General features: G+C 46.9%; 2 protein-coding genes across 2 annotated transcripts; both read left to right on the top strand.

The window, feature by feature from the left end:
• Positions 1–3,133: 3,133 nt before the first annotated feature.
• On the top strand, positions 3,134–4,273 carry LOC135629763 (protein CURLY FLAG LEAF 1-like). Its single transcript, XM_065137651.1, has 2 exons — positions 3,134–3,390; positions 3,729–4,273. Exons 1-2 carry the CDS (start codon positions 3,223–3,225, stop codon positions 4,197–4,199), a joined length of 639 nt encoding a protein of 212 aa, XP_064993723.1. The 5' UTR covers positions 3,134–3,222; the 3' UTR covers positions 4,200–4,273.
• A 9,364-nt stretch (positions 4,274–13,637) lies between these two features.
• On the top strand, positions 13,638–17,974 carry LOC103998586 (uncharacterized). The gene is made up of 2 exons (XM_065136391.1): positions 13,638–15,437; positions 17,129–17,974. Exons 1-2 carry the CDS (start codon positions 13,638–13,640, stop codon positions 17,972–17,974), a joined length of 2,646 nt encoding a protein of 881 aa, XP_064992463.1.
• The last annotated feature ends 3,350 nt before the right edge of the window (positions 17,975–21,324 follow it).

Genomic DNA, 21,324 nt, shown 5'->3' on the forward strand with positions numbered 1-21,324 from the left:
TTGTTTTACTCAGTACTGTGAACTTAGATGTGAGAAATTGGAACCTTTTTGTGTCCTACAAAGTAAAGTAGGCCGCATTTGGTATCGAGATGTATCAATAGTGCACTCGGGCGTACCAATGATATACTAAAAAAACATTAAAAGTAATTTAAAAAATATCTAAAAATAAAAAATAGATTAGGATTTTAAGTTAAAAATAAATATAAATTTAGTATAATTTTAATAAAAAAAATAATCTAAATTAAGAAAGAATAATGATATATATTTTTTCGATTTTGAAGAATAATTTTGTAGTATATTTTGAGTTATCCTTTCGTTAATATTGAATTATTAATAAAAAAAATAGTTTGAATTGATAGATACGAGTGAAATTGAAATGATATGAGTTGAAAAGGGAGAGAGAAAAGAGTTTAAAAAATCTTTTATATAGTTCAAACGATCAATTTTATTATTTGAAATAGATGATCTCAGGTCTTGATTGATAAAAATCCGATTGTTACTATCCAGTACAGACCCCATGTCATCCAATATGAGATTAGGTTATGGTATCGTCTAGTAGAAAATAGTCTATATATCTCTCTTATCAGATTGGTATGTACCGATCATATTAAATGGTACGAGTCGATATTGTAAACTTTGGTATCAATAAAATATCACTACAAACTATATTAGTTGACACTTTGAATGAGAACGTGAATCTCTTCACTGTAGTCATTCGAACTGTATCACTACAAACTATAGTCATTCAAGGTCTTCTCCTCCCATGCTTCATGTGGGAGATGTAATCCATGTGTCAGGCATAAATCCATCAAGCCATGATCATGTAACAAACAAATTATATCTATGCTCAATGTCCCATATAAGAGAGATTAATTCCCATATCCATTCTTCAGGAATGTCAACTCATGGGGGATACTCTAATGGACTCCTGCAATGCACTGATGATGCAATTCAATTCAAAATGGAAATAAAATACATGAACAATTTAAAATAGACTAAACAAATATACACCTAATCCAAGACTTCAATAGTAAGACAGAAAAGGTGTATAATATATAGTCTCAAACAAAAATAATCATATCAAATGATCATCAAATTGTTAGGTTATATGATTATGAGATGTATTATGAATATGATTGAATTCTGATTATGGTTAAAGATAGTTTAATTATGATATGATTCCTTAACTCTTCTAATTATTTGTACTAAACCCTTTGTTCTCATCAATAAATAAATAAAATCTCCTAAAAATTATATATACAATGTATGGATACCCGAATAAGAGGGGACGGGGATATATAATACCATTCGAAGATTACGTATCTTTTCTCTCATCTTAATCATGTGAACTAGTCAATTACATATCTTCTCTCATCTTGTCTATGTCCATAATTCATCGATCATATTGATCATACGTAGGATAGAAAAAAAAAACAGATGAGTTTAATTTTCCTTACGGATCGATATTATTATAAATTTCGGATCCGAAGATAACATGAATGGATAGAGTATGTTGACTTGTTGATTTATTAGCGTATGAATTGCTAGGAGAATGTCTATGTGCTCATGACAGTGAACTCAACGAATATTTCAATGAATGGATAGAGTATGTTGACAGTGAACTCAACGAATATTTCAAAGAAGGTTTACGGAAGGCTTTAATAACACATCAAATTAAATCTCATTAGTCATAATAAAAAAGTTTTGAACCCATTTAATGGCACGAGTATTTCAAGGAAAAAATTAGATTAATGATACAATACGTAACGAAAAGTCAAAATCTTTTCCACCCAAAGTATCCAAACATGAAGTCCACCTATAAATCTACCTTTATGGCTTGAATTAAATGAGTGAGGAAACTAAAACCTTGAGGATTTATTGCTCCCACAGCCACATTTTGGACAGTTGAGCCACCCACTCTGCACAGGTGAGGAATCATTTATGAGCACTCACTTGATGACATTTTGCTTAGGGTGGCCACATGAAGAAGGCATGAACATGTGTCCTATCCAATGTTTCTTGTGGGTGAAGTAATTAAGTGTCCATCAATGCAACAGTGGCTGAGAATGAAGTGAGGGAAGGTATTTAAGATTCATGGACCACAAGAATAGAAGTCCACTTTAATTTGCCTGACCACCTTTTGTTTGAGCAGCACAAGTGCTTGGCTGCCATTCATAAATTGGCATGCATTAATTGGAGAGGCCCTACATGTAGCACATATGATAATACCCAGCCATAATTAATGAGCAATGCTTATTAGTTCATTTTCCTGAGGTTGGCAGTGACACTGAATCACTAGTCCATGCTGACCACTTTAATTACATTTGAATGAATTGTGTCCTCTTGGAGTGGAGTGTGGTTTTCCTTTATTTCTTTTTTTTTTTTTTTTTTTTTTATGAACACTCTACCTAGAAAGAATTAGCCCAAAATAAAAGAAAAACAAGAAAAAGAATTAGCAATGAAGATTTTAGATTTTATATTTAAAAACATCATGAACAAATTTGCTCTTTTTCTTCTCCATGATAAAAATAATAAATATGCAAAATATGTTTTTATTTAAGTTAAAAATATTTTTTTTTTGGGAAAAATCTCTTTCTATTACATTGAGGTTATAACCATGAAGCAATAATAATCAACTAAAAATATATAAATGCAAGTTTTTAAGGTTTATAGGAAATATATACATGGATCTTTTTTTCATAAAAAAATATATATTTAATTAAATTAAAATATTTAAAATTTTAATTGTGATTTATAACAAAATCTTGATAAGTCTCTTTTTATTTATCCTTGTGACATTAATATTAATTATTTTACATCCTCTAAATATAATATCTACACATACCCTTAGCATATATCTTTATGGTTTCAAATGATAACCAGCTCACATATTTAATTATTTATGAATAGAAATTTCATTTCATATATTTTTTAGCTAATTTTTATTAATAATGATAAAAGATTCAGTAGCCAAACCATTTATCCCATTGATGAGAAATTAAATAAGAAAATGAAGTCCATCAATTGATAACAGTAATAATATACCAAACAACAGTCTCTATTTATTAGTCTCATCAAAGCTGGAGAATATTAATTAATTCTCAAAAGAAATGGTATATAAATCACACAGGTGTCTGCGGATGGCTTTACCTGTTTCATCTTCCTCTCTTCTCCTCTGCGCCCGCTCGCTCGCTCTCTCTCTCTCTCTTCTCGGGGTCTTTGATGGCGACGGAGGTGAGCTCCTTGGCACGGATGCTGACGGGCTACGGGGAGGAAGGCGAGGGGCAGCGAGAGCAGGAGCTCGTCACGCGGGACTTGCTCGGCGGCGCCGCGGAGGTGGATCTCGACCTCCAGGTCCCGGCCGGGTGGGAGAGGCACCTCGATCTCTCGGTACGCGCTTCTTGCTCCAGCCCTAGTACACTTCGCTTCTTCCCGATCCGTCGTTTCTGCGGGTGTAGGCACCTCCGAAACAGGATCTGTTTTCATTTGGTATCGGGATAGGGACACGATTGGCCGGGATTCAGAAACCAAGGAGAATCACGTTCCTTTTGACCCCAATTCTCAATGATCTTTGTTGCTCGATAAAGGAGCCATCTTTCATGGCGAAGGCCTTTTTCTCTGATGAGAAAGAAGCCAAATTTTGGTCATTTTTTCTGCTGAAACGAGTGGGTTTTTGGTCAATTCTCGCTCTAATTCGACCGGGTATAATTCGATTGCTATGGCTTCAGACGGGGAAGACGTACATCCAGAAGCGCGAGTCGGAACCCGCTCCCCGCCTTCTCCACGACCTTAACCTTCCGCCACCGTCGCCCTCTGTCGGCCAGAAACTGGAGTACCAGAGCGTCTGCACCCTGGAGAAGGTCAAGTCCGCCCTGGAGCGTGAGTCGCGCCTCCTCCCCCGGCCCGACGCTTCCCCTTCTCCGCCCCCCTCCTCCTCCTCCGCCTCCTCCTCCGCCTCCTTCCTGTCCAGGCGGTGGACGGTCGAGCAAGCCCAGGACGGCGTCGCGTCGACGGGCCCGGCGACGATGATGGCGATGGCGGTGGCTGTGTGCCCCGCGTGCCTCCTCTACGTGCTCGTCTCGGAGGTGGACCCCCGGTGCCCGAGGTGTGCGGCGCACGTGCGGGTCAACGTTCCCCACAAGAAGCCATGGATTGACCTCAACTTCTCCCTTCACGCTGATAACTGTGATTTGTATTAGAGAGAATTAATTACATATAGTGAAGAAAATTAACACCAAAAAACCAAAGACCTATACATTCCCTTCCCTTTTCATTGTCAAAATTATTTTTGAGTTCATGATAAAAAGATTTTTTTTCCCTATAAAAAAATATTAAAACATATAATTTTTATTTATTAAAGTGAACTTATTAATGCATAAAAATATATTGAGGTGTCACTTTTATCTCTGCAAAAAATTATTTTTTATGAATTTTATTATTATATTTTCATCAATATCAATAACTAAAAAATAATTTCATAAACGTTTAGAAAAATTGGAAGGTGAGTCCTTTGTGCCAATGAATTCAATGCTTTGACCGTTGACTATTCTTCGAGTCGAGTGAGTCTTTTGTGCCAATTAATGTTGTCGAAGAAGAGTTCAAAGCCCAAAAGGGATTTGTGATTCACGAGTTTGCCCATAAATTTAATTTAATTGGCCATACAACGAGCAATCAAAACGTAGAAGAACAGAGCATGACCAATTAAGGTTACAGTTGTCCATCAATTCCTTATTCTTATTACTTGTATATATATTCGATCAACTTTATTACTGATTTAATGTTCATTGACTAGTCGTCTTCAACATCAACACGCAATGACGTAGAACTTGATGGCAATTAGTATTTGAGTGCCGTAAACATGAAAAATGCATAAACATTAAGACTCGATCACAAAGCTATATCATCAAGTCAGTCCTTTAATATCTGTGTGTTGTATTTATGTAACCCATAAAGACAGCAACATGTACCTAAACCCATGGCGTATGATGGCCAATTCAATGATGCCAAATGTCTTGACCCGGCACCATAATGACATGGATTCTTTTGTTGTGTCATCCTGACAAGAACAAGAGTGCCAAACATGTGGCAGTGGCGCTGTATCCCCCTCGCAGATCGGATCTTGTTATTTCACTTGGAGACTAAATCATATGATATATTTTTTCGTTTGTTAGTCTTCGAGATGATTCATATGATTTTTGTACAAATTTTAATTCTCTCATTCTTGCTACAATAATAAAATAAAATATTCTTGAAAAATAAAAAAAAAAGTACCAAATGAATTATATATTAAAATATAAATTATGATCATATATTATATGTATTATATATAAGTTATATATACAATAATATTAATAAGCAATTAAAATGATCTGTGTTCACCTATATATATATATATATATATATATATATATATATATATATATATAACATAAATATACTAATTTCATTATCATTGTAATTTATTGTCATATGTTATAGCAGATATTTATGCAAAATATAATTATTTAGTTTTGCTCCTACTTGAAAAGGAAATGAAATAACCAGACCCATATAACTTGCCCCTAAAAGCAATAATTTCTCTCTATATAATATACTTGTAATGAACTTGAGATACATGTATATGGTAATGGAAGTAGGAGAGAGATCATAAGCAATAGCTTTGAATTAATAATCATAAAATCTACACTCAATAGATTTCATTCATATAGGTTTTGTATTCAAACTTGCTCTGCTTTCCCCAAGTAAGGTCTATTATGTCCAGAAGAAACCTAAAAGAAATAGTTACGAAGTCCTTGTTGGGAAAAAACCTGTTAAAGTAGAATATTTTTTTTCCTCTTTATATATCAAAATGGGTTCATCATCAAAATACCAACTTGATATCCAAATAAAAATATCAACCAGTACAGTATAAATAATAGAATAAATAATTAATCACACAGTGAGACTAAATCTTTTTAATGTGAAAAACCCAATGTGGGAAAAACCACAGGACCGTAGTCCACCTCAAACTTTCACTATCAATAGCAATGATAACAAATTTACAATAGGTCTTCTCTAGAATAACTAGAGGATCGCAATTACATCAAGATCATAGATCTTGACTCAAGAATAGCATATCTTCATCACATATGGTGGATCTCCTCATAAAAGAATTCTAAGTCTGACAAAGTGGATTAGCAGAAAAGTACTTTAGAGAGGGTAAACTGTAGATCAACACTGTTAAGATTGTAAAGTTTGCTGCAAGGATTCTCCACATAAAATTTGGGCCAAAACTGACAACGTTTGGCCACTCCTCTTTTCTCTGCACGTCGCCGCACACGTTCACTGTGCATGCACGCTGCACGTTGCACCCTTGCTGTGTCCGCACGCTGCACACGTCACAACCCTATCTCTCTGTCTTTTTAATTTCTTTGATTTGGGCTCAAACGACCCAATTTGTCTAAGCCCACAGGTTGGACCCAACAATTCTCCCCCTCCAACTCATATGGTGGGCTGTACCAAGCCCGCTCTTCGCCTACATGCTTCAAGCTTCTCCTTAGGCAAAGACTTTGTTAACATATCTGAACCATTATCATTAGTATGTGCTTTTTTCAACTGTAATTCTTTCATCTCAACGATATCACGAATCCAGTGATATCTCACATCAATATGCTTGGATCTAGAATGATATGTTGAATTCTTATAGAGGTGAATGACACTCTAACTGTCACAGTAAACAGTATATCATTTCTGTTTCAAGCCCAATTCTTATAGAAACTTTTTCATCCATAAAGCTTCCTTACAGGCTTCAGTGATTGCTATGTATTCTGCTTCTGTGGCTGATAGAGCAACACACTTCTGTAACTTAGACTGCCAAGAGACTGCTCCTCCTGCAAACGTCATCAAAAATCCCGAAGTGGACTTCCTGGAATCAGTATCACCTGCCATGTCTGCATCTGTGTACCCTTCTAACACAGGTTCATCATTACCAAAACATAAACATAACCTGGAAGTACCTCTTAGATATCTTAATATCCATTTCACTACTGCCCAATGTTCCTTTCTAGGATTAGAGAGAAATCGGTTGATAACTCCAATTGCATGAGCTATATCTGGTCTAATACAAACCATAGCATACATCAAACTGCCAACTGCAGATGAGTAAGGCACTCTGGATATTTCTTCTTTTTCTTTCTCACTTGTAGAACATTGTTTCGAACTAAGCTTGAAATGACCTGCAAGTGGAGAACAAATTGCTTTGGCTTTACTCATATTGAATCTTTCAAGAACCTTTTCAATGTAAGTCTCCTAAGATAGCAAAATCTTCCTTTTCTTCCTATCACGAAGAATCTTCATGTCAAGTATTTGTTTCATCAATCCCAAGTCTTTCATGGCAAAAGACTTACTTAGCTCTCTTTTAAGCTTTCCAATTTTTCCAACATCATGGCTAACAATCAACATATCATCAACATATCATCAACATATAGCAGTAAAATAATAAAATCATCATCTGAAAATTTTTTCATAAACACACAATGATCAGATGTGGTTCTATCATACCCTTGGCTCATCATAAAGGAATCAAACTTCTTATACCACTGTCTACGTGCTTGTTTGAGTCTATATAAGCTTTTCATAAGCTTACACACCATGTTTTATTTTCCTTTGACTTTGAAACCTTCTGGTTGCTCCATGTAAATTTTTTCTTCTAAGTCACCATGAATAAATACTGTTTTTACATAAAGTTGCTCAACTTCTAAATTCAAGCGAGCAGCTAAACCAAGAACAACTCAGATAGAAGATATTTTTACAACTGGAGAAAATATTTCTTCAAAGTCAATAGCTTTCTTCTGACTGAATCCTTTCACAACTAGTCGTGCCTTGTATCTTTGTTGTGAGCTATTATTTTCAGTCTTTAATTTATAAACTCATTTATTCTTGAGAGCTTTCTTCTCTTTAGGCAATTTTACCAAGTCATAGGTGTGGTTCTCAAGCAAAGATCTCATCTATTCTTGTATGGCTTTAACCCACTCATTCTTATTCTCATGTAGAATAGCTTCTTGGTAAGTTTCTGGCTCTCCCCCGTCAATAAGCATAACATACTCATGTGGAGGGTATTTGGTAGATGGTTGTCGCTCTCTAGTGGATCTTCTCAATGGAATCTTAACTTGTTTAATTGGTTCAGCATCATCAACTGTAAGTGTATCATCACTGGTATTCTCACCATAATCTTCTTGTTCATCTCCCCCATGATCATCATGAACTATAGGTGAATGAATTAGATCCAAACTCCAAGGAATATAAATAGAGGTTTCTAACTTCTCAATATTATCACCATCATCAAACAATTGGTCTTCAAGAAATACAACATCTCTGGTTCTAATAATCTTCTTATTCACTATATCCCATAATCTGTACACAAACTCTTTATGACCATATCCCAAGAAGATACATGCTTTTGTTTTACTATCAAGCTTGGACCTCTCATCTTTGGGAATATGAACAAATGCTTTACACCCAAAGACTCTTAAGTGATTATAAAATATATCTTTTCCTCTCCATACTCTCTTTGGAACATCACCTTTCAGAGGAACTGATGGAGAAAGATTTATCAGATCAATTGTAGTTCTCATAGCCTCCCCCCAAAATGACTTTGGTAATTTGGCGTGGGAAAGCATACACATAATATTTTCTTCAATGGTTCTGTTTATCTTTTCTGCCACACCGTTCTGTTGAGAAGTTTTAGGAACTATTTTCTCAAGCCTGATACCATGAAGCATGCAATAATTCTCAAAAGGACCCATGTACTCACCACCATTATCTGATCGAATACACTTTAGTTTTCTGCCAGTTTCTCTTTCAACATTGACATAAAACTCCTTGAAAACATCGAGTACCTAGTCTTTAGATTTTAAAGCAAAAGCCCACACTTTTCTAGAATGGTCATCAATAAAAGTAACAAAATAAAGAGCACCTCCAAGAGTTCTAGTTTGCATAGTACAAATATCAGTATGAACTAAATCAATAACATTTGATCTTCTAGATGATGGATATGTATGAAATGCAACTCTATGTGTTTTTCCAACTAAGCAATGATCACAAGATTTAAGAGATGTACCTTGCAACTCTAGTAAGAATTGCTTTCTAGCGAGAGTTTGAAGTCCCTTCTCGCTGATATGTCCAAGCCTCTTATGCCAAAGATCTATACTTTTACCTTTTTGAATTGCATTAATCTTTCCTTTGTATAGCTTAGCTTCCATGACATAAAAAGAGTTAAGTTTCTTTCCTCTTGTCACAATTAGAGAACCTTTAGTGAGTTTCCATTTACTTTCACCAAAATAATGTGCAAAGCCCTCATCATCAAGTCTACATGTATATATCAAGTTAAGACGAATATCTGGAATATGCCTTACATCTTTGAGTATCAATTTGCTCCCAATACTGGTCTCCAAGCAAATATCTCCAATACCTATAATCTTAGATATACCACTGTTTCCTATTCTAACATTACCAAAATCACCAGCAGTGTAAGATCTAAAAAGATCACCATGAGAAGTAACATGAAATGAAGCACCAGAGTCAATTACCCAATTACTGTCCTGAGCTACAAGACTAACATAACCTTCATCATAGACAATATTGATATTACCTTCAGCAGCAACTGTATTGGTCTCTTTCTCATTTTTCTTTATTTCATTCTGTTCTCGCTTCCAAAACATACACTCGTTACAGTGAAAATGTTTGATATATCTTCTAGACTTGGATCTTCCTCTATAACCATGTGGAATTCTGTTATGATTTCTTCCACGTCTTTCTTGTTTTTCAGTAACAAATGTCCCAGAAGAAGATTCACCCTGTTCTTTTCTTTTGGCATCTTCATTTAGCAAACTGTCTTTAACTATATCTATAGTTAGAGTCCCCTCTAATGTAGAGTTATAAATTGTCACCACATATATTTCCCAACTTTCTAGTAAAGAATTGAGAAATAGTAATCCTTGCATCTCATTATCTATATTCATTTTCATAGCAACCAGCTTGTTTGTAAGACTTTGAAATAGGCTTATATGCTCAACAATATTACCACAATCTTTATACTTCAAATTTACAAGCCTTTTGAGGAGAGAAATTCTATTTCCCATCGTCTTTTTCACAAAGAGATTTTCTAACCTTTGCCAAACAACATCAGCTCTGGTTTCATCTGAAATATGCTCATGCAAGTTTATATCCATCCATCTTCTAATATAGGCAATAGCTTTTCTATGTTGAACTTCCCATTCTTCATCGTCCATAGTAGAAGGTTTATCTTTAACCTTGATAGGCTTATATAAATCTTTGCAATATAGCAAATCTTCCATCAGACGCCTCCAAGTGGAATAATTTGATGAGTTCAATTTAATCATACCATCTGATTGCTCCATTTCAATCACACAAGAAAAACTAGCACCAAATAACCTGTTGCTCTGATACCATTTGTTGGGAAAAAACTTGTTAAAGCGGAATATTCTTTTCCCTCTTTATGTATCAAAATGGGTTCTGATAGGGGTAAAAACAAAAAGGGCGCAACATACCAGATTTGACATAACACCACCCGCTGTCAGCCTCGACCGGACGGCACACTGCCCCAACAGACGAACATTAATGTCAGCGTGACGCGCACCCTCGCTAGCCATACCCAGACCACGCATGCTCGGACGAGGCAGGGGAAGGCGTCGACCAAGGCTCGCCATACCCTGCGGCGACTCGACTCGACCGTCCACGCAACGCCCACTTCGACAACGGACGGGGTCAGGTGCACGGCCCTGCCCCGGCAAGATGGCGTGTCAAGTAACATCGAACTCGCCTATAAGTACCCTCGGGCTTCAAGCGGGCAAGGTAAGCAGACAAGCACGCGATTTTCCCCAAAAACTCCCCTCTACACCACTAACTTGACCGTTGGAGGGGTCGGGCCGAACCACCGACCCGACCTTAGTGCAGGTACTCGGTTGAAGCCGACCCAACCCGGCGACGCGGAGCATCCCAGCCTTATTCCCCGTGATCGGCCGCCCCGAGATCCCGAGTCTTGCAGTCTCTCCTGATCCTAGTCGTTCGGACCCCTGAACCAGCCGCGTCGACCCCCAGGTCACAGCTAAAAAAGTTACTTACGGTAACAGATTGGCGCTAGAAGGAGGGCCTCCGAATGTCAAACGATCAGCAAATCCACTTTGGTGAGCCCCCAGCCGTTGGGCTCCCCACCCCGGGGGAACACCCCCCGCACAATGAAGCCTGCGACGAACGCCCCGCAGCGGCGTCAAAACGTTACTGGCGATTGTTCAATGACCCAGGTTTGTCACCTCCCGACGGCGCCCCCACCGACCCGTCGCCAGTATCTCCAGAGGCCTTTCACGACCTCACTCACTGAGTCCGAGCCCTGACGAGCATGGTGCAGACCATCATCCCGATTATCTCACAGCGAACCCCTCCGTGCGTGGCTCACCCTTCACAGCAACAGGAAACCCTCGTCCGAGCTCACATGCCCCTCTCCGGGCTCCCTGGCTCACCCCAGAACCCGATGGCTCGGCCCGAGAGCCGGGAGGCGGAAGATACGGCGAGCCGCCCCGAGCGCGAGGCTCCGTCCGCCAATTCTACAAATGCCCTACGAGCCCAGCTGCGCCTCGTCAGTCAAAGACTTGACGAAGTACAACAAGAGGTCCGTAAGTCCAAGGGAGACCACGGAGTGGACAGACAGCAAGGATCCCCGTTCACCCCCGAGATCCAAGATCAGGCGATCCCGTCACACTTCCGCCTGCCCTCGTTGGACGCATATGACGGCGCCGCTGACCCAGCGGACCACGTGGCCACCTTTCGCGCCCAAATGGCGCTATACGGGACCTCCGACGCTTTGATGTGCAGGGCGTTCCCGACAACCCTACGGGGTCCGGCCCGCGCGTGGTACAGCGGTCTGAAGGCCGGGACCATCGCCTCCTTTGACCAACTCGCCAGAGACTTCGAGCTCAGTTTCCTGGCTTACACTCGACCGAAACCATCCGTGGCATTACTCCTCGGGCTCAACCAGAGGGAGGACGAGCCCCTCTCCCATTTTGTGAACCGCTTTACGACTCAAATTCGCGGACTATCGGACGCTCACCCCTCTCTACTGATGCAGGCATTCATGACAGGCCTACGGCCTTCCCGGTTCTTCTGGTCTCTCGTGGAGTGACCCCCTGCCGCGGTTCCCGAAATGATTCAGCGTGCTGGCCAGTTCATCGCCGCGGAGACATGGATGGCCGGGAAGCGGGAAGAACACAAAAAAGTCAAGACGAAGCCGCCCCGACAACAACAGCCCTCCGCCTCCCGTCGCAGGTTGGATAGATCCGACCCGAGGTCTCCTCTCCCCGTCTTGAGTTCTTCGCAGACGAAAATACTTCTCCATGAGAAGGGGAAGGGATTACTCAAGGAGCCCCACCCGATGAGGAGCCCGCGAGAGCTCGCGGACCGCTCGAAATACTGCCGTTTCCATCGGCAGCATGGGCACGACACTGAGCAGTGCCGTGAGCTAAAAAGGCAGATCGAGGAGCTCATCTGCCGAGGGCATCTCAGCCACTACCTTCCACCGATCAAGGAGCCGTCACCTCACCCGGAAGGCCCCGTCGAACGACACATCGACGTGATAGCCGGGGGTCCCGCAGCAGGGGGGCTCCGCGTCGGGCAGAAAGGCGTATGCCCGGGCCGCTCCCGACGAAGCCTCGGGACACGAGCCCGAGCCCGAGATTACCTTCCCGACCGGGGCTGCCGAGCGACCTGACCACGACGACGCCCTGGTAATATCGGCCAGGATAGCCAACGCGCAGGTGAGAAGGATCATGGTCGACACGGGAAGCTCGGCCGATATACTTTACTTTGACGCCTTCCAGAAGCTCGGCTTAGCCAAGGAAAGCTTACGCCCAATCGGCTCAGCGCTCACCGGGTTCACGGGAGATTCAATATCACCTTTGGGAGCCATCACTTTGCCTTTAACCCTGGGCGTCCCGCCAAGGTCAAAAACGGTGATGACCACCTTTTTGGTGGTCGACCTTTCTATGGCCTACAATGCCATACTGGGACGGCCGACCCTCAATAAAATCAGAGCCGTTGTCTCGACCTACTATCAAACCATTAAGTTCCCGACTCACGCTGGGGTCGGAGAAGTCAGCGGAAGCCCCCGAGAGTCCAGGCGGTGCTACCTAACCGCCGTTTCACTACACAAGAGAACCAGGGTCGAGCCACCGCTGGAGGACCCACGGGAGACAAAAAGACTGGCCCCTCATCCCGAGCCGAAGGGGCCCACCATTGATGTACCATTACAAGAAGCCCGACCTGACCGAACGGTCAAGGTGGGTTCGGAGCTACCCGAACAGGAACAAGAACGGCTCGTCGGACTCCTACGGGAAAACGTCGACATCTTCGCCTGGTCCCCGTTTGATATGACGGGCGTCAACCCAAGGGTGGCACAGCACCACCTTAACATCCCACCTGACACTCGCCCGGTGAAGCAAAGACCCAGACGGCAGGCCCCTGATCGGCAGTAGGCTATACGAGAAGAGGTGACCCGTCTATTAGCAGCAGGCTTCATAGAGGAAGCCAAGTATCCTCAATGGCTGTCCAATGTAGTCCTTGTGAAAAAACACAATGGAAGCTGGAGGATGTGCGTTGACTACACCAGTCTCAACAATGCATGCCCGAAAGATTGCTACCCCCTCCCGAGAATCGACCAGTTGGTCGATGCAACGGTTGGACACGCGCGCCTCTCTTTCATGGACGCCTATTCAGGGTACAACCAGATCAGGATGGCGCCCGAGGACAGCGAACACACGGCCTTCCTCACCGACCAGGGGGTGTACTTCTATAAGGTCATGTCGTTCGGGTTGAAAAACGCCGGGGCCACGTACCAGAGGACGGTGAACAAAATGTTCGCCCATCAGATCGGAAGGAACATGGAAGTATACGTAGACGACATGATCGTGAAAAGCCAAAAGACCGAAGCACATATTGCCGACCTGGCCGAGGCGTTCAGCACACTACGCAAGTTCGGCATGCGGCTCAACCCCACAAAATGCGCCTTCGGTGTCACCTCCGGGAAATTCCTCGGGTTCATTATACATGAAAGGGGAATTGACGCCAACCCGGAGAAAGTCCAAGCGATCATCAACATGCAGTCACCCCGGACAATCAAAGACCTGCAGCGACTGAACGGAAGGATTGTTGCCATATCCCGTTTCCTTGCCCGGTTGGGGGATCACTGCCTCCCCTTCTTCAGGGCGCTCAAGGACCCAAAAAAATTCCGGTGGACAACGGAGTGCGAAGAAGCCTTCAAACAAGTAAAGCAGTGCCTGGCGAACCTCCCTCGGCTCGCCTCTGTTTCTCCCGGCGAGAAGCTGGGTCTCTACTTGGCGGCCTCCCCACACGCGGTCAGCTCTGTCCTGATCAAGGAAAGCTCTGACCAACAACTCCCGATCTACTACGTCAGCCATGTCCTAGGTGGACCCGAGGAGCATTACCCGCCGATCGAAAAACTCGCGCTCGCCTTGGTGCTCTTGGCTCGAAAGTTGCGCCCCTACTTCCAGGTGCACACGGTGGAGGTCATCACCGACCAACCCCTTCGGCAGGTCTTAACAAAATTTGATGTTGTAGGATGGCTCCTCAAATGGGCGGTGGAGCTGGGCGAACATGACATAAGATACGTGCCCAGGACCGCCATCAAGGCTCAGGCGGTGGCCGACTTCATCGCGGAGTTAACTCAGATGGAGGACAGGGACCTCGAGCAAACCCCCGAAGCTTGGACCCTGCATGTGGATGGCTCGGCCAATTCAAGGGGTGCCGGCGCGGGACTGGTTCTCCTCGCCCCCGACGGACGCTCGTTTGAACGTTCCCTCCACTTCGGGTTTAAGGCCACCAACAACGAGGCAGAGTACGAGGCACTCCTAGCTGGACTGAGGCTGGCCCTTGAGATGCAGGTGGCCGCAATACACGTCCTCACCGACTCGCAGCTCGTGGCCGAACAGCTCAGCGGAGGATACGAAGCTCGGGACGCAACCATGGCAAAATACCTGGCACGGGTAAAGGACCTAACCGCCAAGTTCCCTTACTTTACGTTATCTAACGTTCCGAGGGAGGAGAACGCGCGAGCCGACGCGCTAGCTAAGCTCACGTCAAAGCTGACCTCCGAAGCGTGGCCGGAGGTTGAGGAGCTCCCCGCTCGCGCCATTGAAGTGGCGGTCGCCGCCCAAGGCAGTGCGCCGATCACATGGGTACAGGAGCTGCTACGCTTCAAGAAGGATGGCACCCTTCCCCTCGACGAGGTAGCGGCTCGGCACCTGCGCCATACACATGCATGGTACACCGAGGAGAGCAGGCGGCTTTACAGACGGTCCTTCGCCTACCCCCTCCTGCGGTGCTTGGAGCCTGACGAAGCACAGACGGTTCTGGCCGAAACCCACGAAGGGGTTTGCGGCGAACACATTGGCGGACGGACCTTGGCACACAAAGTACTCCGCCAAGGCTACTACTGGCCAACCATGTGCCGGGACGCGAAGGCTTACGTACAGCGGTGCGATTCATGCCAGCGACACGCCCGCGCACCCCTGCTAGTCATAAGTGCCCAGCAAGCCAATCACGTGAGTGATGGCACGTGTGACTTGATACAGAATCTTTTTGCTTATTATATTTTTGGCGTATATCACTTTATAACTATTGCATAAATGCATATGTATAGTGATGTCCTTGGATTTGTGCAATGGGAATCGGATCATGATGAGATCACGATAATGAGATCGATTCACCTTTAAACACATATCCTAAATAATCCCGGTCATAGGTTACTCGAGAGGGACATCGTGATAACCGGATAGACTGGTGTGCTGTATACCCGTCCATATGATGGATGCAGCTGGTCTCATAGCTGCTCGTGTAGGGACACTAGGGATACAGTACAGGTGCTCATTGGAGAATGAGTTCACTGATTGATCCGCTTACGGAATGCTGGATGGTTGATGATGCCTTATTGTCAGACAACGATTCCGTAGTCCTAGTGGTGTATCTGGTTCTTAGACTTGAGACACCAAGGATGTCCTGTATGAGTGCTCCACTCTTTGATACCAGACTTATAGGTTTGGCTGTTCCCAGATCTAGTACAGCTGGTCATTGGGAGTGGTAGTCGACCTTACGAGGGCTATTGAGTGTCGATAGAGGATCATCCACTCTCGGTATCATGAGAGGAATATCCCATGTGTTCTTGCTCAGACAAATCCCTGGCCAGGGTCATTCGGGTTGAGAGAGAAAGAGTTCTCCGGGAGAATCCGATTAGAGCGAGACTCGAGTAGAAACCGTATGGGTCTGACAGCACCATGCTCGATATACGGTCTCTGGGATATTAGATGGATGAGGGACTATAGGTACATGGTAACTGAGGACAGACAGGTCCAATGGATTGGATTCCCCTGTATCGTCTGGGGACTACGGCGTAGTGGCCTAGTACTTCCGTAGTCGATGAGTCGAGTGAATTATTACAGAGATAATAATTCACTTAGTTAGAAGGAGTTCTGACAGGTATGACTCACGGCCAGCTCGATATTGGGCCTAGAGGGTCACACACATATGGTAGGCATTGCGATGAGTAGAGGTTCGGATATGAGATATCCGACGGAGCCCTTGTCTTATTGGATGCAGATCCAATACCCACTAGGGAAGGACCCATTAGGGTTTGACACGGGATCTCTATAAATAGGAGGGATTCACAGCCTCATAGGCTAGAGTCTTTGCTTGCCCTTCCTATTCTCCTCTCCCTCTCCACCTCAGAGTAGGCCTGGAGTTTTGAGGAGCGTCGTCGCAACCCTGCTGTGTGGATCACCGCTAGAGAGGAGGACGCTTGACCTCCTTCACCCTCTCCTGAGGATCTGCAAGGAAACAGGGATATACGATCTCCCTAGGTAACACAATCTCTATACGCAGTTTTATGTTTTGCGGATTTTGCGCACCAATCTTCGCACGACGACGAACATCTTTTTGGGAATTGGGGATTTTTGTTTTCTTGTTCTTCCGCTGCGCATATGATGTCGCCCCCCCCATGATTTCCCAACAACCCCGACAGCCTGCGGTCCCGCTCAGCCCCATCGATTGTGCGTGGCCATTCGCGCAGTGGGGCTTGGACCTACTCGGACCCTTCCCGTCGGCTTCAGGACAGCGGAAGTACATAATCGTAGGAGTGGACTACTTCACAAAGTGGTTCGAGGCCGAGCCACTAGCGACAATCACGGAACATCAGGTGGAGAAGTTCGTGTGGAAAAACCTCGTGACTCGGTTCGGGTTACCCAAAGCCATCATCACAGACAACGGACCCCAATTCGCCGGCCGAAGATTCCGGGAGTTCTGCGCAGGTCATGGCATCCAACTAAGGTTCAGCTCAGTGGCCCACCCTCAGACAAACGGGCTCGCGGAGGTAACCAACCGATCCATCCTGGACGGACTCAAAAGAAGGGTGTCCGCAGCCCAATCGATCTGGGCGGACGAGCTCCCCAGCGTACTCTGGTCGCTGCGCACCACTCCCAAGGCCGCGACTAGAGAGTCCCCGTACAGTCTGACGTTCGGGACCGAGGCTGTCTTACCACCCGAAATGGCTGTCGCCACCCTTCGGACAAGGAGCTACGACGAGGAAGTCTCGAACGAGGGACTCCGTGCCAGCCTCGACGTGCTCGAAGAGCGACGCGCCGACGCGCACCTAAAAGCCCTCTCTTACCAGAGAGCCGTCGCGAGGGTCTACAATAAGAAGGTACGCCCCCGACCGATCAAGCTAGGCGACCTAGTCCTGCGAAAAGCCGAGGTTAGTGACCCGGCCCGAGTGAGGGGGAAGCTAGCCCCCAAATGGGAAGGACCTTATCGGGTCGCCAAAACGGTCCGACCGGGCACATACCGGCTCACGACAATGAACGGCTCTCCCTTACCGAGAACCTGGAACATCTGGAACCTCAAGAAGTTCTTCGTCTGAAGTGAAGAAACCTTTCTCGGAGGAAGCGTTTCGCCCGAAAGAGAAGAAGGCAGTAGTCGGGAAAAGCAAAAAGCTTCCTGCAGCACGGAAAGCAGGCCCGCTTACAAGTCTCGACTTGCAAATAATCAAGAAGCTTTTTTCATGCAAAGAACTTTTTCAAAGGAAGGAACCTTTTTAGAAGAAGAAGGAGACAAAACGAAAGGGATCTTTCCTTTTATTGAAGAAAGCAAGACAACTTACAGGACCCGACTTACAAAAACAGAGCACGAGGACCCCTTTTCCCCACCAGGAGGCTCAAGGCTCCTCCAGGCGGTCATCGAAGGGGACCTCCTCGGGCATATCCACCCCTTGGTCCTCGGGATGACGAGCGAAGGGATTTTCCTCCACCTCGAGACTAGGGTGGCGAGCGCGGAAGCGGGAAGTGGCAATTCGGTATCCATACTCGAAGGATACCCGTCCCGTCCGCGTCAACCCGAGCTCGAACCCCTCCGACCTCTTATATGCCTCGAGGAGCTCCTTGTCTTTTGTGGGGCGAAGTCGGGACTCCTCCGCCAACGCCTCCGAGGCCACCCTGGCTTTAGCTTTTGCCTCCTCCAGCTCCTTACCAAGGGTGCTCACCTCGGCCTTCAACAAACGGAGCTCGGTCCGCTCTACCCTCATCGCCTTTTGGAGCCCCTCGTTCGCCCTTGTGGAGGCCTCGAGCTCCGACCGAAGGCGCATCACCTCCGCCTCAAAATCCGTCGCCCGCTGCTCGGCAGCAGCCACGGCCTCCGGACCAGCTCCGGCCCGGACCTCCTCAACCTGGCGATGGAGCTCAGCGTTGCGGTTGATAAGGCCCCCGATGACGCGGCCGCTGTCACGCACCCTGTCCATAAGGGCCGTCGCATAATGAAGCACCTGCGATTGGAAAGGGCGGGTTAAAGGGGGACGGCACCAGGCAAGCAAGACTAACCAAAACAAAAGGTGAAGCGCTTACCCAGATCAAAGACTGGGCGGATTTGTTGAGCAACGCCTCCGAGGGTAGCACATACAAATCCCGAGCCATATCAGGATGAAGCGCGCCTCGGAGGAACGTCGTGGTGGGGTCCCCTCCGGCCCACACCCTGTCCCCCCGGGACAAACCATCCCAGCGAGCGACTAGGGGGTCACTGGGCCTCCCGGGCGGAGCCTCCCCCACCAGGCGAGTCAGGAACGGCTCCCCGTCCCCGGCCGGTAGCCGACACAAATCGCGCACGGAGGTCGGCCGCGGATCCTTCCCAGCTGCACGGCGGCTAGGACCAGCCTCACCCCGACGGATGCCTTCCTCGGCCCCCTTTGAGGGTGCCGCCTTCGCCCTCTTCCGAGGGCGCCCGGCCTCGACCTCCAGAGGCGCGTCCTCAGTGCCGAGTTGCAAGTCGGCCGGCGATGCTGGAAGAGTAGCCGGCGGATCGACCGGAAGTACAGGAGGTGGGACCTGCGGCGTGTCGTCTCCAAGGAGTGACCGGAGCTTCACCATTTCTGCAAAAAGATCAAAAAAGCGTCAGCAGCAAGGAAGAACCACATGAATACCCGAACCAAACAACAACCGACGTACCCGGAGGCATCGGGCTGAGGCCCGCCTCGACCAGCCACCCCTCAGTCATGTTCCAGAGGGCCTGGGACCTGGGACCTGGGGAGAATCTCCCTGAGCCACCCCAGGTCGAGGCGCTCTGCTTCGCCCAAACATGGGGTGGTGTTGTCGATCGCCCTCGCAGACCAACGGACTCCGAAACCCCAGTCTTGCTCACGGCTGACGTAAAAGAACCTCCCCTTCCACCCTTTATTGTTAGAAGGGGCCCCCCCAACTCGGAAGCCCTTTCGAGCGGACAAAAAATAACCCCCAGAACCCTTGGTAAGGCGATAACAGGAGAGGAAAAGATGGAGGGAGGGGACGATATTGACATAGTGGCATTCCCCCAAGAACACCACCAGGTAACGCCAGGAGTTCGGCGCCACCTGGGATGGCGAAATCCGCCAGAAAGACAAACAGGACACAATAAGGGGGTGCAGAGGGAGACGCAGACCCGCCTCCAGGGCATCCAGGGTTAAGGCGAAGCCCTTCGGGACGGGGTCATACGCCCGTTGTCCCGGCTCAGGCGCACCAAGAACGTAGTCCCCCGGGATGCCATAGCGCTCCCGGAGTCCGACCAGCAACGACTCACTCACAGAGGAGTCCTGATCATGTGGCCACATCAAGGCCTCAAGGGCCCGTGCGACCTCCCTGTCGGAAGACTCAACGAGGGGCGGAAGAGGGCTTCCCCCCCTAACCCCAGAGGAATGGACAGAAGAGGAGGAGGGAGAGGAAACCATCCTGACTGACCTTAACTGGGAGGGTGCTACGGGAAAGTAGAGCGACGCTGGAGGCGAAGAGGACGACCGGAAGAAGGACGGCAAGACCGGAAGAAAAAAAACTCAGCGATGAGAGACGGTGGGGAAGACAGGCGCCCGCTATTTGAAGGGAACATCCCGCCGGATCCAGCGCCCCTTCGCCTCCCAAGAAGTGGGCGGCAGCCCACTCACACTCGCACGTAACCGTCGCGTCGCATCGGAAAATACCCAAAAGCGCTCCGCCTTAATGAAGGCCTGACATGGCGGCCCCGTCAAAAACAGCAATGGACGCCTCGAGCCCGGCACCCTAAGACGTGCGGCGGAGGCAATCAACTCCCCCTCAGAGAAAAAATCAAACGACCCCCGAGACCACACCAGCGCGGTAACCCGCCTGCGTCGTGCTCCTCGGCCCTCGGCTGCACGCCCCCTGAGACCACACCAGCGCGGTAACCTGCCTGCGTCGTGCTCCTCGGCCCTCGACTGCACGCCCCCCCGAGACCACACCTGCGCGGTAACCCGCCTGCGTCGTGCTCCTCGGCCCTCGGCTGTACGCCCCCCGAGACCACACCTGCGCGGTAACCCGCCTGCGTCGTGCTCCTCGGCCCTCGGCTGCACGCCCCCCGAGACCACACCTGCGCGATAACCCGCCTGCGTCGTGCTCCTCGGCCCTCGACTGCACGCCCCCCGAGACCACACCTGCACGGTAACCCGCCTGCGTCGTGCTCCTCGGCCCTCGGCTGTACGCCCCCCGAGACCACACCTGCGCGGTAACCCGCCTGCGTCGTGCTCCTCGGCCCTCGGCTGCACGCCCCCCGAGACCACGCTCGCACGGTGGCTCACCCGCATCGTGTTCCTCGGCCCTTGTCGACCCCGTGATTCCCGAGCTCGACACCGCCCGACCGACCCGCCGACGACATGCCTTGTGGACCCGCATGGCCAATTCACCTAAAGGCAGCAGCCATGCCTCGGACCCCCCACATGCAAAAACCGACGCATGGCTCCTT

The sequence above is a fragment of the Musa acuminata genome, chromosome BXJ3-1 (genome assembly GCF_036884655.1).
Source record: "Musa acuminata AAA Group cultivar baxijiao chromosome BXJ3-1, Cavendish_Baxijiao_AAA, whole genome shotgun sequence".
NCBI classification, from domain to species: domain Eukaryota; kingdom Viridiplantae; phylum Streptophyta; class Magnoliopsida; order Zingiberales; family Musaceae; genus Musa; species Musa acuminata.

Bases quoted from the DNA above. Each gene is read 5' to 3' on its own strand.
- LOC135629763 (XM_065137651.1), top strand. From the start codon at position 3,223: ATGGCGACGGAGGTGAGCTCCTTGGCACGGATGCTGACGGGCTACGGG. The intron at 3,391-3,728 runs GTACGCGCTTCT...CTATGGCTTCAG, and splicing joins AGAGGCACCTCGATCTCTCG to ACGGGGAAGACGTACATCCA.
- LOC103998586 (XM_065136391.1), top strand. From the start codon at position 13,638: ATGTGCGTTGACTACACCAGTCTCAACAATGCATGCCCGAAAGATTGC. The intron at 15,438-17,128 runs GTTTGCGGCGAA...CCATTCGCGCAG, and splicing joins TGGCCGAAACCCACGAAGGG to TGGGGCTTGGACCTACTCGG.